Source organism: Moschus berezovskii, chromosome 2 (genome assembly GCF_049115385.1).
Source record: "Moschus berezovskii isolate FMDL1 chromosome 2, NW_MosBer_1.0, whole genome shotgun sequence".
Taxonomy (NCBI): Eukaryota; Metazoa; Chordata; class Mammalia; order Artiodactyla; family Moschidae; genus Moschus; species Moschus berezovskii.
The window spans coordinates 23,208,380-23,224,195 of NC_142461.1; the positions used below are offsets into that span (position 1 = coordinate 23,208,380).

The 15,816-nt window shown below is 41.3% G+C and overlaps 1 protein-coding gene across 5 annotated transcripts in view; it reads left to right on the top strand.

Annotated features, from left to right (window-relative positions):
* DOCK10 (dedicator of cytokinesis 10) overlaps window positions 1–15,816 on the top strand; it is a 321,880-nt gene that overhangs the window by 243,445 nt on the left and 62,619 nt on the right. For all 5 annotated transcript variants that reach the window (XM_088845240.1, XM_088845248.1, XM_088845234.1 and 2 more), the window contains exons 26-28: window positions 2,839–2,952; window positions 6,517–6,588; window positions 14,922–15,068. In XM_088845240.1, the coding sequence (XP_088701366.1) occupies window positions 2,839–2,952; window positions 6,517–6,588; window positions 14,922–15,068 (333 nt within the window). The remainder of the gene's footprint in view (window positions 1–2,838; window positions 2,953–6,516; window positions 6,589–14,921; window positions 15,069–15,816) is intronic.

The following is a 15,816-nucleotide window of genomic DNA, read 5'->3' on the forward strand; positions in this document are numbered from 1 at the left end:
TTCAGATGTTCACTTGGACATGTTTATATTCTCATTTTCAGCTGGCCTGTGAATTTATGCCAGTGAACTTGTAATGATGTTTGCACATTACAGTTCCAGCCTAAGGGTCATCCTCTTGAAGGAAAAGAAAAAACCCATCCAGAGATAAATAAAAGTATCTTATATTCCTTTATATATATAAAGGACCTAAATTTCAATTTTTATGCAAAGATTATCTCTTTTAAGAGACAGAACTGTTTAATTAAAAGAACATATTCCAAGAATATGTATCGGTAGACATATACCCATGTAGTTCAGATGTCTAAAAAGGCAACCAGAGAAGAATTTGGGGTCTTTTGTGCTAAAATTTTGTGACAACAAGAAATAACTAGAAATTTTATTCTGGAATGCACCCCTCTGAGATATAATCAGTGAGGAATTACTCCCATTACAGTTTCATATTATCATGTTTTTTATCCATCAGAAAAGTTAAATGTCTTCCCAAATATGAGTGTGTGCCCTTAAAACAGCCCATATGCCAAAAATAGTAATTTCACAATAATTTCCCTATGGTATGATTTTACCCAATAAGATCTACAATTCAATTGCCAAAGGCCAGTTCCACCTACAAATGCCTTTTTAGTTTGCTCTGTAAGACAGAGGTATAGCTTCCTTTTATAGGGTATTGATGAATTTACTATTCAAGAGAATCATCTATAGAATTTTCATTCTCTCAACCCTTACCCCAATTTTCCATTTCAAGCTCCAGAGGGCATGAAAGGAGAAAAATTCCCCAATCTCTATCATACAAAGTCATCCCTTTTTCAACACATGTATTATTTACCTTGCTCCAGTAGAATTACCAAAAATTGCATTTAGAACCCACTGATGGGACTATTTTTGTGACAGCCGAGGCTAGTTCCTGATGAGAGCCTTATATCAGCTCAGAGAAGCGATCTGTAATGCTCTTGGAGTGGTGTCCTGGCAGTGCTTCCTGGAGCAGTCTTTATTTTTAACCAGGATATTTAAAAAATCCTGACGAGACCATTTGATTTTGTGATGTAGGAGGATATTTACTGAGTTTGCTTTGAAGTGTTTTCTCCAGTGGACCACATTTGTCAGTGTTTTAAATCCAGAAATACACCTACGTGGATTTTCAAGCTGATGACAATTCCTAAAGATGTTTCATAACATAATTTCATATGTCTAAAACAAATACAGACAAATACATATAACCAACTAAAATTTATTCTGGAAAAAGCGCTAAAGTAGAAAATGGAAAATTAACTAGAAAAAGTAGAAAATGGAAAACTAACTAGAAAATAGATTCTAGTTAGGGTAAGATAGTTAACTCAGAGGGATCAGCCTGTCTGAACCTCACATTTCCTCTCTGTGAAGTGAGATGGGTGGACAAGATGAATATCCAGCTATCTGACTGTGATTTGACTCCAGCTGTAATACGTGGCTGATAGTCTGACCTTGACCAAGGAGTCTGATTCTTTTTTCACCCTTAGTGAAAAAATTATTTTCTAACATATACAATAATATGAAGCTCCACACCTCAGAGTTTAATGAAAACTAGGGTAAATACCTGCTTTGATGTCCTTGCAAGATGTGATCGTTGATATAGTTAATACTTATTCAGAAATACACTAAACACCATTTCAAGTTCAGTGGTGCTAAATGCTGCTAACTCACTCCATCTACGATATCCAAAATGCACACATACACCCACCATGTCTTTTTCAAAGATGTCTGTCTAAAGTCGATCTAATTAGATACCATCGTTAATAGCAATTCATGGGATTGACATGGTTTAGCCAAAATTTTAAAAAATTTCAGAGCTAGTCAAGATGCCCTTGGAGCTCAGTTACAGTGCATGGGATTAGATAGTTGATTACATTACCCTCATAGGAGTCATAACCCATGAGGGGGAAAATTGCACTACTCTTGATTTTAGCTAGTTTCATACATCTCTTAGCCTTATTTTTCTCCTTTGGGATGAGCTTGGAGAAGTCAGATGCCTCAGGAGATTTAGGCATCAATGTGCTATGAAGTCAAGAGATAATTATAGACCCAGATGCAAAGTGCCTCTGCTTTGTTTCTTGTCTGTCTTCACCCTTGACTATAATGAAGTCCAAACTATGAATATTGTAAAGAAATCACCTTCCTTGAGGCAAACCCAACTCATAAGTAAAACATTATAAGCATTTTGTATTTTAAATATATGTGCATGAATTGATACTTAAAATATATGAAGAAATATGGAAAACTAAACCATGACATGCACTCACTGTGCCAGCAACCAATCTTTTAAGGAAAAAGCCAGCAGCATTTGTTACCTTACTGACGGCCAATGCTTATGAACCTCTTGATTGCCGTGTCTCAGCATAAGATGGTAGTGGACCCTGGGCTTGTGGACAACTCTCCTACTGGCCTCTGGAAGGCACCAGTTTCCCCACTTGGCTATTTGAGTGGGTACTCTACCCTTTCAGGATGAAGAAATGCTACCATGCCACCCACCTGTTGCCAGTGGAAGGAAGGAGAAGGGGAAATGTGCCCTAAGTAGGTGGGTCAAAGCCCTCCATGTTTCCTTGAACCTGCTAAATTGCTCTCTGATCTTCCTTTTGATTTCTACTAAGAGTGTTTCAAGGAGAGCTTAGGTGAGCAAGGCTCCACCTGTACAAAGCCCTCAGTAGGAGGAGGTGTGTATTACACTTATCATTGGACCTTCATTTATTTCATGACAAAATCTGGCATGAGCAGATAATTTTGAGACATGAGTTATTCATGGAACATAATGTTTGACCCTTTGTTTTTAAGTATTTAACTTTTTTTCACTGTTTGGATTTTCTTCAGTTTGTGTTCAAGACTACGTCATACAAGGAGAGAACTATACATGAAGAACTGGTTAAAAATATGACTGGTCTTTTGCAATCAAATGACTCCACAACAGTCAAGCATGTCCTGAAGGTAAAGAATTTAAAGACGGGCTTTCACTGGGATGGCTTACACTCAACTCTGAAGGTGATAGGATTCGTTGATTTTTATAGATTACTTCTCTTATGGTTTCTGGTATAAGCTTCATGTTGGAACATAGCATGTGACCGCATGGACTGTAGCCCGCCAGGCTTCTCTGTCCATGGGATTCCCCAGGCAAGAATACTGGAGTAGGTTACCATGCCCTCCTCCAATGTTAAGAGAACAGATCATATTTAAAAGTAGAATGGACCCAGATCCTTTGGCCTAAAGGCAAAATGAATGACTCTTGCTGCTGCTGCTGCTGCTAAGTCACTTCAGTCGTGTCCGACTCTGTGTGACCCCATAGACAGCAGCCGACCAGGCTCCGCCGTCCCTGGGATTCTCCAGGCAAGAACTCTTAAGAATGACCTGAAACATTCAAAAGTACTCAGTGTACCCGAAATAAAGTTTATGGGGTTTTTAGGCACAGTAAGAGGAAAAATATCAACAAAAGGATTAATGATGTATTCATGAGTAGACTGACAGCAGAGAGGAGGCAGAGAAACAGCTACTCTTTGACCCCCAAAAGTTGCAACACATGCATTTGTAGTAACATAAAAGTTGGTGATAAGCTTATAAAGATATAACTCTAAGTCATTATAGACTTGTGAATGTAGTCCCCTGCTAAATTAATTATCTATCATGACTTGACAGATAGATGATTGATGAGTAAGTAGCTAGGGTGGGCTGAGGCTGGATCAATAAGCAATCAGCATTTCACTAAAATCAAATTTGTCTAGGTCAAGTGGCTTGTTTGTTTAAATTTAAATTAGCTGTAAGAGTATATTCATTTAATTTATCCAGCAAATATGTTTCAAGTGCTTTCCATGCAACAAACAACATCCTCACCATCCTTGGCACTTGATACGCATTTAGAGAATAGAATAAAGATCTCTGCCTTTGGGAAGCTTACACAGTACTGCAAGATAAAAAACAATAAACAACTCACATAATAGCAAAGTTAATTAAATTGCAGGTTCAGGGACTTTCCTGGCTGTCCAGTAGTTAAGACTCCATGTTGCCAATACAGGGGGCTCAGGTTCAATTCCTGATTAGGAATTTGAGATCCCACATGTGGGAAGGAGAGGTTGAGATGAATTGCAAGAGTAGCACTGACGTATATACACTACCATGTGTAAAACAGATAGCTAGCAGGAAGCTGCTGTGTGACCCAGGAAGCTCAGCTTGATGCTCCGTGGCAACCTGGAGGGGCGGGATGGGGTGGGGGGGAAGGGAAGCTCAAGAGGGAGGGGATGTATGTATACATACAGCTGATTCATGTTGCACAGCAGAAATTAACAACATTATAAAGTAATTCTAATTTTTTTGTTTTAAAATTAAAAAATAAATTTAAAAATTAAATTTTTAAAATTAAAAAATTGATTAAAAAAAATCCCACATACCAGGTGGTACGGCCTAAAGATATAAAACTAAATAAATAGTCTTGTGAGGTTTTTAAAAATGGGGAAAATTGCATGTTCAGCAGTGAGAAGTAGCATGGGAAGAGAAAATATCAAGGAAGTAAGGGGATGGGAGCATTGAGGGCAGAGTGAGGTTTACAGTTTTAATTAGAATGGTCAGGATAGAGCTTGTGGAGAAGGAAAGACCTCAGCAAAAAATGTGAAGGAGGTGAGAGAGCTGGAGACATTTAGGGTAGAACATTAAAGGGAGAGGGGAAAACATACAGTGTTTGTCATTCTTTGACTAAGCATGTAATGCCCTCCCAGTCCATCTACGATGTCACAAATAGCAACATTTATTTCCCTTATATGTGGAATCTAAAAAAATAAAGCAAACAAGTGAGTATAACAAAACAGAAACAGACTTAGTGATACAGAGAACGAACTAGTGGTTATCTGAGGGGAGAGGAGTGAAGGGAGGGGGAAAATAAGTGAAGGGGATTAAGAGGTACAAACTGCTAGGTATAAAATAAACTACAACGATGTAATGAAGAGCACAGGGTGTATTGCCAGTATTTTATAATAACCTTATGAGGAGTGTACTCCATAAACATATTGAATCATTATGTTGTACACCTGGAACTTAAATAATATTGTTAAGTCAACTGTATTTCAATTAAAGAAAATAAAGATTGAGGGGAAGACCTGGATAATGTCATAAGGCAGTAGCACACCTGGTGGACATGCCTAAAGGGTGGCAGGAAGGCCAGTGTGGCTGGAGCCACGTAAAAAAAAGGAGGCAAGGTGAAGTCAGAGAGGCACCAGGAGGTTAGCGGGGTAGCGTGTGGCCTGTGGGCCATTGTGAGGGCTTTGGCTTTCACTGGGAAAGAAACTGGGAGCCATGAGAGGCCTTTGAAGGGAGAAGTGACTTGAGCTGACCTTGGTTCAAAAGGATCTCTCTGATGACTGCGTAGAGAATAGACTGTAATGGGGTGAGGGTGGAGACAGGGTCGCTGGAGAAGGCTGCCCACCTAGTACCCTTGGGTATTCTTTGCTGCTGTGTGTGCTCAGTTGTGTCTGACCCTTTGTGACCCCATGGACTGTAGCTCAACAGGGTCGTCTGCCCATGGAGTTTTCCAGGCAAGAGTACTGGAGTGGGGTACCATTTCTTTCTCCAGAGGATCTTTCCAACCCAGGAATCAAACCCACATCTCTTGTGTCTCCTGGATTGGCGGGCAAGTTCTTTACCAGTAGCACCACCTGGGAAGCCCTTGGCCTTCTCCAAGTGCATCCCTTCTCATGAGACAAAGTGTGAGGGTAGTCAAAAGGAATGCTGCCTGGAACTATAAGGATTCCTAGGAGAACCCACCTTTAGAGCTAGTAGGTTTATTTCTGGGCCTGCTTACATTATAAGTCCATATTAAAGAGGGAACCTCTTGTTGCCTGAGTGTAGCCCCAGACCCAAGGCAGGAGCAGCGTTTGGTGGGAGAGAGGAACTGGTTTGTGGGCAGCGCTTGGGCTTGGAGGCTGGACAGTCACACCAGGTCCCTCAGGGCAGGACAGAGCCCCAGGTGAAAGGAAGGGGTGGGCCAGGGTTGTGCTCTTCCTCTGCTCCCACATTCAGGGACAGTATCCCAAACCGTCATGAAGTTGTATTTGTCGAGGTAGGAAGAGCCAACATACTTTATTTAACACTCTGTTAGTTTTTAAATACTTAAATGTACAGCTTCCATTTTTACTCTTGCCTCTACCCATGGTAGTGTGAGGGGTGGGCCTGCTACAACATTTAGTTTTGTTTAAGGAAAACAGGTAGAACACCCCACGAATTTCCTAAGACGACTGTCTAATCAGCCATGTCAAGTAAGCCAGTGTCTTTTGTTATACAGTCTTTGAGATGACTGGGAAACAGAAATATCTGGCATTTACATTTCCCGTTAGAACTTTGCTAAGGATGATCCTAACATAATGGAGACTATATTATTGCTCTGATGCATTTAATTTCAAAGAATACATTCTAAGATAAAGATTTTATAATACCGCATGTTGTAAAGAACAGAATTATCATTACTTTGCCGTAAGATAATAAATTTCTGGTTGTCTTTTCTTTTCCTAACAGCATTCCTGGTTCTTCTTTGCAATTATCCTAAAATCCATGGCACAGCACTTGATTGACACAAATAAAATTCAGGTAAGATCATATGTAATAAAATAGCATCCAACAATTATGCTCATGAATATTCTCTTAATAATGAATGTTCTCTTATTAGTTCCATTTTTGTTTTATAAACCTTACTGATTCATGCTCACTGCTTTAAGAATTTTTTTATGTGGGCCATTTTTAAAGTCTTTATGGAATTTGTTACAATATTACTTCTGTTTTATGTTTTGGTTTTTTGGTCACAGGGCATGTAGGATCTTAGCCTCCCCCAGAGAGAGTGAGTGTTAGTCACTCAGTCGTGTCCAACTCTTTGCGACCCCATGGAGTGTAGCCTGCCAGACTTTTTTCCATGGAATTCTCCAGGCAAGAATACTGGAGTGGGTAACCATTCCCTTCTCCAGGGCATCTTCTCAACCCAGGGATTGAGCCTGGATCTTCTGCATTGCAGGCAGATTCTTTACTGGGAGCCATCAGGGAAACCCCTTAGTCCCCCAGTCAGGGATCGAACCCACATCCCCTGTCTTAGCCACTGGACCACCAGGGAAGTCCCTGCTCATTGCTTTCTATGTGGGAGACATTATTGTTGTGCCAGGTACAGGTCCTTCAGAAGCAGATAGAAGGACAAAGTTAGAAATGCAAAATGAATGTAAAGGATAAAAGGTCAGGCAAAAGAACTAGGGAAGTCTGATGCCTGTGAAAGGAGTTGGCAAAGAAAGGATTGACTGGAAAGACCCTCACAGTGTGAAGGTTTAAGCTGGACCAATGGGCTGTCTGAGAGCAAAGAATGTTCATGAGAAAAGTCCTGCATTGGGCAGATGATCTGACTCTGGTACCTTTGCAAGCTTGGAGCAGCCAGAGAAAACGTGACCTTGGTGACCTTGGCATGGTCTCAAGTGCATCCCCCAAACTCCGTAGCTGTTTCATTCATCACAGCAGATTTTGTCTCAAAGGAATAGCTAAGCTGTGCATATCCTTGACTGCTGCCTGTGGTCCATGGTCCACAGATTATACTACATTTTGCAAATGTCTCTGATTCTGCCCCTCCATAGCTTCCCTGGGCCTCTCTTCCTGAAAAATGGAGGCTAGTAGGATTTGATTAACTGTAGCCTGTTACTATGGAGAAGGCAATGGCACCCCACTCCAGTACTCTTGCCTGGGAAATACCATGGACGGAGGAGCCTGGTAGGCTACAGTCCATGGGGTCACGAAGAGTCGGACATGACTGAGCGACTTCACTTTCACTTGTCACTTTCATGCATTGGAGAAGGAAATGGCAGCCCACTCCAGTGTTCTTGCCTGGAGAATCCCAGGGACGGGGAGCCTGGTGGGCTGCCGTCTATGGGGTTGCACAGAGTCGGACACGACTGAAGCGACTTAGCAGCAGCAGCGGCAGCCTATTACTATGCTGGCCTCAGGACCGTACGTGGTTCTCATCACCTCCCTCCTCTGCCATCCATTCTAGATTCCCCTAACCCTCAGCCAGCAGCTCTGAAGGTCTCAGTCACTTACCTGTGTTGTGTCCCAAACGCTCATTCCAAAGGGGTCCAGAGTGGTCTCAGCCTTTGGAAAATAAACTCTACTCTACTTGGACCGATTGTAGTTACAGTTGGATAAGGAGGCTATAGAAGCTCCCAAGTGGATTCCCTGAGTTCTGCGCGTATTTCTCTCTGTTCTCTTTGTGGGTAAGACCAGGCAGAAACCTCAGACACTATGCCTCCTTCACTGGGAGACTAAATCAGAACAGTATTGCATGGGGTGGGGATAGTGGTTAATAGCAATTATTGTCTTCATTTATACTCTTTGTGGGGGAGGGGCAGTGTTCTAGGCCAAAACCTATAGAGCCCTTTGGAGAAGGACTTTAGAATCATTACATTAGACGCTTACTCAAGCTGCAGGACATTTTCTTTAGGGACCCTGCCTCCTCTTCAGCCAGTGTATACCAGATTTGAGAACTGACTCAGGTCCAGGAAGAGGGAAGTCATGGCTATTTGTTGGAACAGAGATCTGTGTCTTCTGATGGTCCATTCTCGTCTTATTGGTGGATATGAAGCATTGCCATTGTTGCCTGCTGCCTGTCTTGTCACTAGGGATTCCACACATCATTAACCAGCCCTAGAGCTTCATGAGAGTCAAGCCCCCTTGGCTGCTCTCCAGATTTGCCATTTGTCTTGATCATCACAGCCACTGGTCCTGGAGATTAGGTGCAATCACATGACCTCCGCATATAGGTGACCATCATCCTCACGGCTGTTAGTGAGCCAACACTGTATTTGTCTCTCCCACCTGCAGAGGGGAGATACCACTGAATGTCTTAGGGATGTCAGTTCTCAATACCTTCTGGATGGCTTTGGTTCACAGTGGGTCTTCTGGGCTCATATTTCCATTCCTCTACGTCCACCTCCCTCTGCCTGTTTATTCCTTCCTCTATCATCTGCCAGAGCAACCCAGGTATTTTCATTCTGCTTAAAGTGAGCCATCTCCAGGACTCTTAAGAGCCACCTAACAGTGAGTGGTCCATGCCCTGAATTCTTGTTTAAGCCCACGTCCTGACAAAGTGCCCTCAAGTCAGTGAATTTGAACTTGTCCACTCTTTCATTCTGGCCATGTTGATCAAACACCCTTGACATTGTCTCAGTGGTACTCCCACGTGGCCCTTGCTAGTACACACTGTGCTGTTTTGAGTTGCTCAGTTGTGTCCAACTCTCTGCAGCCCCATGAACTGTAGTCCACCAGTCTCCTCTGCCCATGGAATTTTCCAGGCAAGGATACTGGAGTGGGTTGCCATTTCCCTCACCAGGTGATCTTCCTGACCCAGGGATCAAACCCGAATCTCTTGCTTCTCCTGCATTGGCAGGTGAGTTCTTTACCACTACCACCCCCTGTGAAACCATACCTGGTACATATTAGCTAAATCTCATTAACTCCTGGGGGTATACGCTCTTCCTTACCTTATTAGGCTGAGCAGGTTCACAGCTGAGTTAAGCTGGGCTTTAACCCCATTTAATGGCCAGAGCTTCAGGAGAGGAGGAAGGAGAGCTCCCAAAGGGTCTGCCTGTTGCCTTGCAGGCTTTTGCAGTGTCTTCCCACATGCCAGAAGTGCTGCCTCTTAATAGGGAGGGTTGGGGCACTGAAGATCCTTGGGTTTTCCATCCACACACCCCATCCACACCTCCAGCCATCAGGTCTTACCAAACATGGTCTTGACATAGCATACGAGACCTGCCCTGGCTACACATCTGATCATCTCTAGTATTCCAGAACTCTGAATTCTTAAGTCCTATGTTTGCTTTTCAGCTGTGTCTGCTTTTCTACTTCCAGAGATAACAGCCTCCCACCTGGGAGCAAGAGAAAATCTAACATGAAGATAAGGATGATTCCTGTCTCTCTGTTATTAAGCTATATCAGGACACCTCAGCATTATAACCCTTGCTTTGCCGTTAACATGTTAGATGATAAAAAAAAGACACTGAACATCTCACAGCCTGCTTTCCCATCTGTAAAAAGAACAGACTGGACTAAAATCTTTCAGTTCCCACTAGTATATATCTGCTCAAATTGATAGGTTACAAACATCCTATGAACAACTTAAGAATAGAAGAACTTCTCATGGAAAACAGTTCATATTCACTGAGTCCAGTTCCCTTTTCATTACCCTCTTCAGGAGCAGCCACCACACCCAGTTTTCTTCCAAGGGCACGTGACCATCTAATGTTCTAACCATCTCTATTTATCACATTAGGAGAAGACCAGATGCCATCATTTGACTCAAAAGCATTCCCAATAATCATCTCCCAAGCTATTTGCATCTTATTTTCTTATTTTTTTAAATTGTGAAGTGAATGGCTTTCTTTGTTATTAAAAAAAGAATTCCACTATCAGGAAGACTTGAGGACGTCATATCCTCTAGTCTGGTCCTCTGAGAGGCAGATAGTACCTCCCCGAGACCTCTGCTTTCTTGTCCAAGGCAAATTCCTGTTTATTAGTGCTTCCCAGGTGGCACTAGTGGTAAAGAATCTGAACCTGCCAGTCAATTCAGGAGACACAAGAGATGTAGGTTTGATCCCCTGGATGGGGAAGATCCCCTGGAGGAGGCCATGGCAACCCTTGTGGTAAAGAACCCTCTGAGAGGCAGACAGCACCTCCCTGGCACCCCTGATTTCTTATCCTTGTCAATTCCTATTTACTAGAAAATGCGGAATGCCTTCTCAACACTGAGCTCTAGTAGCGAAAAGTTCCTTGTATTGGCTGCACATTTTGTTTTCCATCAGCCCCTTATTCCTAACGCAACTCCCAAACGCCTGAAACTCAGCCCCTGCATTCTGCACCTGGTCCTTGCGACCTCTGCCGTATCATAGCCCTGGTTTTCCAGCAGGTTCCAGCTTGCAGCTGGGGATCCGGCCGTGCTGTCACCTCACTGCCTTCCTCCCCTTCCAGAGGCAGAAAGCCCACCGTCCCCAGCTCAGCAGTTCTCCCCTCTCAAGGCCTTGGGATAGACTTCTGGAGAAGAATTTAAACTATTACTCATTGGGAATTCCCTGGTGGTCTGGTGGTTAGGACTCGGCACTTTCACTGCTGGGGACAGGGTTCAATTCCTAGTCAGGGATCCTGAATAGGATCCTACAAATCATGTGGCACAACCAAAAAAAATTAAATTAAAAAATAAAAATGTTACCTGTGTATACCAATCAGCGTGTCTTGGGGTTAAGAGTAGGAGTAGGCTTCAAGGGTAATTTGAAAGTTCAGTTCAGTTCAGTCGCTCAGTCGTGTCCGACTCTTTGCAACCCCATGAACCACAGCACGCCAGGCCTCCCTGTCCATCACCAACTCCCAGAGTTCACTCAAACTCGTGTCCATCGAGTCGGTGATGCCATCCGGCCATCTCATTCTCCGTCGTCCCCTTCTCCTCCCGCCCCCAATCCTTCCCAGCATCAGAGTCTTTTCCAGTGAGTCAACTCGTCGCATGAGGTGGCCAAAGTATTGCAGTTTCAGCTTTAGCATCAGTCCTTCCAATGAACACCCAGGATTGATCTCCTTTAGAATGGACTGGTTGGATCTCCTTGCAGTATAAGGGACTCTCAAGAGTCTTCTCCAGCACCACAGTTCAAAAGCATCAATTCTTCAGCGGTCAGCTTTCTTCACAGTCCAACTCTCACATCCATACATGAACACGGGAAAAACCATAGCCTTGACTAGATGGACCTTTGTTGGCAAAGTAATGTCTCTGCTTTTTAATATGCTATCTAGGTTGGTCATAACTTTCCTCAAGGAGTAAGCTTCTTTTAATTTCCTGGCTGCAATCAGCATCTGCAGTGATTTTGGAGCTCCAAAAAATAAAGTCTGACACTGTTTCCACTGTTTCCCCATCTATTTCCCATGAAGTGATGGGACCAGATGCCATGATCTTCATTTTCTGAATGTTGAGCTTCAAGCCAACCTTTTCACTCTCCTCTTTCACTTTCATCAAGAGGCTTTTTAGTTCCTCTTCACTTTCTGCCATAAGGGTGGTGTCATCTGCATATCTGAGGTTATTGATATTTCTCCTGGCAATCTTGATTCCAGTTTGTGCTTCTTCCAGCCCAGCGTTCCTCATGATGTACTCTGCATATAAGTTAAATAAGCAGGGTGACAATATACAACCTTGACGTGCTCCTTATCCTATTTGGAACCAGTCTGTTGTTCCATGCCCAGTTCTAACTGTTGCTTCCTGACTTGTATACAGGTTTCTCAAGAGGCAGGTCAGGTGGTCTGGTATTCCCATCTCTTTCAGAATGTTCCACAGTTTATTGTGATCCACACAGTCAAAGGCTTTGGCATAGTCAATGAAGCAGAAATAGGTGTTTTTCTGGAACTCTCTTGCTTTCTCCATGATCCAGCGGATGTTGGCAATTTGATCTCTGGTGCCTCTGCCTTTTCTAAAACCTGCTTGAACATCTGGGAGTTCACAGTTCACGTATTGCTGAAGCCCGGCTTGGAGAATTTTGAGCATGACTTTACTAGCGTGTGAGATGAGTACAATTGTGCGGTAGTTTGAGCATCCTTTGGCAGTGTCTTTCTTTGGGATTGGAATGAAGACTGACCTTTTCCAGTCCTGTGGCCACTGCTGAGTTTTCCAAATTTGCTGGCTTATTGAGTGCAGCACTTTCACAGCATCATCTTTCAGGATTTGAAATAGCTCAATTGGAATTCCATCACCTCCACTAGCTTTGTTCGTAGTGATGCTTTCTAAGGCCCACTTGACTTCACATTCCAAGATGTCTGGCTCCAGGTGTGTGATCACACCATTGTGATTATCTTGGTCGTGAAGATCTTTTTTGTACAGTTCTTCTGTGTATTCTTGCCACCTCTTCTTAATATCTTCTGCTTCTGTTAGGTCCATACCACTTCTGTCCTTTATCGAGCCCATCTTTGCATGAAATGTTCCCTTGATATCTCTAATTTTCTTGAAAAGATCTCTTGTTTTTCCTACTCTGTTGTTTTCCTCTATTTCTTTGCACTGATCGCTGAGGAAGTCTTTCTTATCTCTCCTTGCTATTCTTTGGAACTCTGCATTCAGATGCTTATATCTTTCCTTTTCTCCTTTGCTTTTCTCTTGTCTTCTTTTCACAGCTATTTGTAAGGCCTCCTCAGACAACCATTTTGCTTTTTTGCATTTCTTTTCCATGGGGATTTGAAAGGAAGACAAAAAAAGGGTGGGGAGGAGGAACAGAGGAATTATCAAGGTCCAAGCTGTTAATGCATGTCCCTGTGAAGCAAATGTTGGCCCTGATGTGTTTAATGTCTCTTAGAGGACTAACACAGTGAAAAGAGGAAAACGACAATTGTGTTTTGATTATCTAAAACCTGATTATTGCTTTCACAGGTGAATCATTTACCCTTATTTCTCAAGGTATATGGAGCAGAATGAAAAATGATGTATGCAGTTAAAATCATTAGGTTTATTTGTTGTCAATTTAATTTTATTTCAATAGTAAACTTTGACTATATATAGAGAGTAACCATGAGATTCTTATCGTGACATTCATGTCCTGGTAAAAATGGCTAAGAAAATCCAGTCAAAGCCAACTGCAGCATTCTGTAGTTAATCAGTGTTTGTGCTATGTAGTTTCTCTAATTTTAGCCTCCATGGTTTTTATTGTTGCATCATGGAAGGTTGAGTGCTTAGAATTTAAGAAAATAAAGGTTAGTCAAACTCGCAATTGTCTGTTTCTGTCTATAGTGATATTGCAAGTCTAATTTTAAAGCCATCTTGTAAAGGTGAATGAATCTTACCTATCTTGTGCAGAGAAATTGTATAAATTCACAAAGCAGTGACAGAAATGGGAAAAGTCAGCTGCCTGAAATTTTCCAAGTTAAAATAGAAGGGGTAGATTTCTGTACCTGAGGGCACTCTTTAGGGGCCTGTAGAATTTTACTTAGTGTATGTTGTGTAATCTCACAACCAAAACCATTTTTTATCTTATGGCAAAAGCGTTTTGACAGTGAAGTCTCACTGACGCCTGTTATGGGCATATGCTAAGACCACTGAGTGAAGACCAGCCGGTATAGACTTCCATCTATAAGATGAGTAACATTTGAGCATCTAATGGAAAACTTGGTGATTATAGTTGATAGCACTGTATTGTATAACTGAAATTTGCTAGGAGAGTAGAACTTAAATGTTCTCTCCCCAAAAATATGTATGTGAGCTGATGGATGGCTTAATTAACTAGATGAGGGGTGGAGATTCTTTCACAATTTATTATGTGCATGAAAACACCAGAGTGTATGGTTTAACTGTGTTATAATTTTGTATGTCAGTTATGTCTCTTATAAAACTGAAATAACTTTTATAAAAAAGCTAGCTGGTACTCACAACTTAGAGGGCATTTCAAACTAATATCTGTACTCATTCATTTGCTCATTCCTTGATTTCTTATGGTTGATTATTGGAGGATTCTTATTAATAGCTTTAAAAATCAAAGGAATTGATTTTTAAATTAGAAAACTGTGAATCAAAGAAAGTCTAGAATAATAGTCATTAAACCATTCATAGTCGTTATTTCCTGAGAAGGCAAGAAGGGGTATTAAGAGGTTATAAAAAATGTTACATTTCTACGTTGTCTGAATAGTTTGCAATTCATATATGTTATAATTTATAATGAAAAAGTAAAAGCTTTATTGGCAAAAATAGAAGAAAAATTTACTGAAAAGTGGAAATCGTGACCTTGAAATTGAAATGGCTTCTAATTTCATTATTGCTTTCAAGTTTCCAAAAAGACTTTTTGTTTGATAATAAATAGAATGAAGTACGTTTTACAGGTTATGTTTTCCAGGCTTAGTATTTCACGGTCTCATTGTAAAGAAATGACCCATTCTTTCCTTAGCTTTCTCGGCCTCAAAGATTTCCCGAATCTTTTCAAAATGAATTGGACAATCTTGTCATGAGCTTCGCTGACCACATGATTTGGAAAAACAAAGACGCACTTGAAGAAACAAGAAGGGCAAATCACAGCGTTGCCAGATTTCTTAAGGTACATTATACAAAGTCATGATTCTATTCAAGCCTGTGTGATAGTGGCTATGAGATACTCTACATGTTAATTAAGTCACAGGTTCATTTATGATGAAAAGTCAAGACTACCACGATTAGATGAATGCTTTCATCTATGTCTTTCTTGCTTGGAATACATTCTGACTTTTTTTTTTCAATTTGGAGTCCTATAGAACAAAAATCAAGGTTAGAGAAAAGTATCTGCTTTGAATAATGCCAAATGTAGGACTTCTAAATATTTTTAAAGAGAAAAATGAGATTTTTAAAGGAGAACTTTTCCTGAGGCAATATTTTTGTCTCGGACTTTTCTATCCTTGAAGTGATATTTTGGCATGGCTACAGGTCTCACAATGATGCCAAATAGCCACTTTGGAAAAATTTGGGGGAATTGAGTATTTTTGTTATTTTACTTCCAGGCTCTTTTTTACATGATGAAAATATTACAAATTAGCTACATAAAAGGAAAATGATCAGTTAAAGTATTGAGCAACATAAAATGAAATATATATATGCATACATATGTATATTTAGCAATATTTCTGTATATTAAATTAGGAAGAAAAATGAGCTTAGTCCAAAAATAGCTAATGTAGAATGATGGTGTATCACTCAACAGATCATACATCCAATCAGAAAGATAATGTTTTTCTTCTGTTTTTTTCTTTTGCCCAGTTGTTGACTATTGGTGACCTTGATGAAGGCACTTTCCTTGCTTTTTTGTAGTAGAC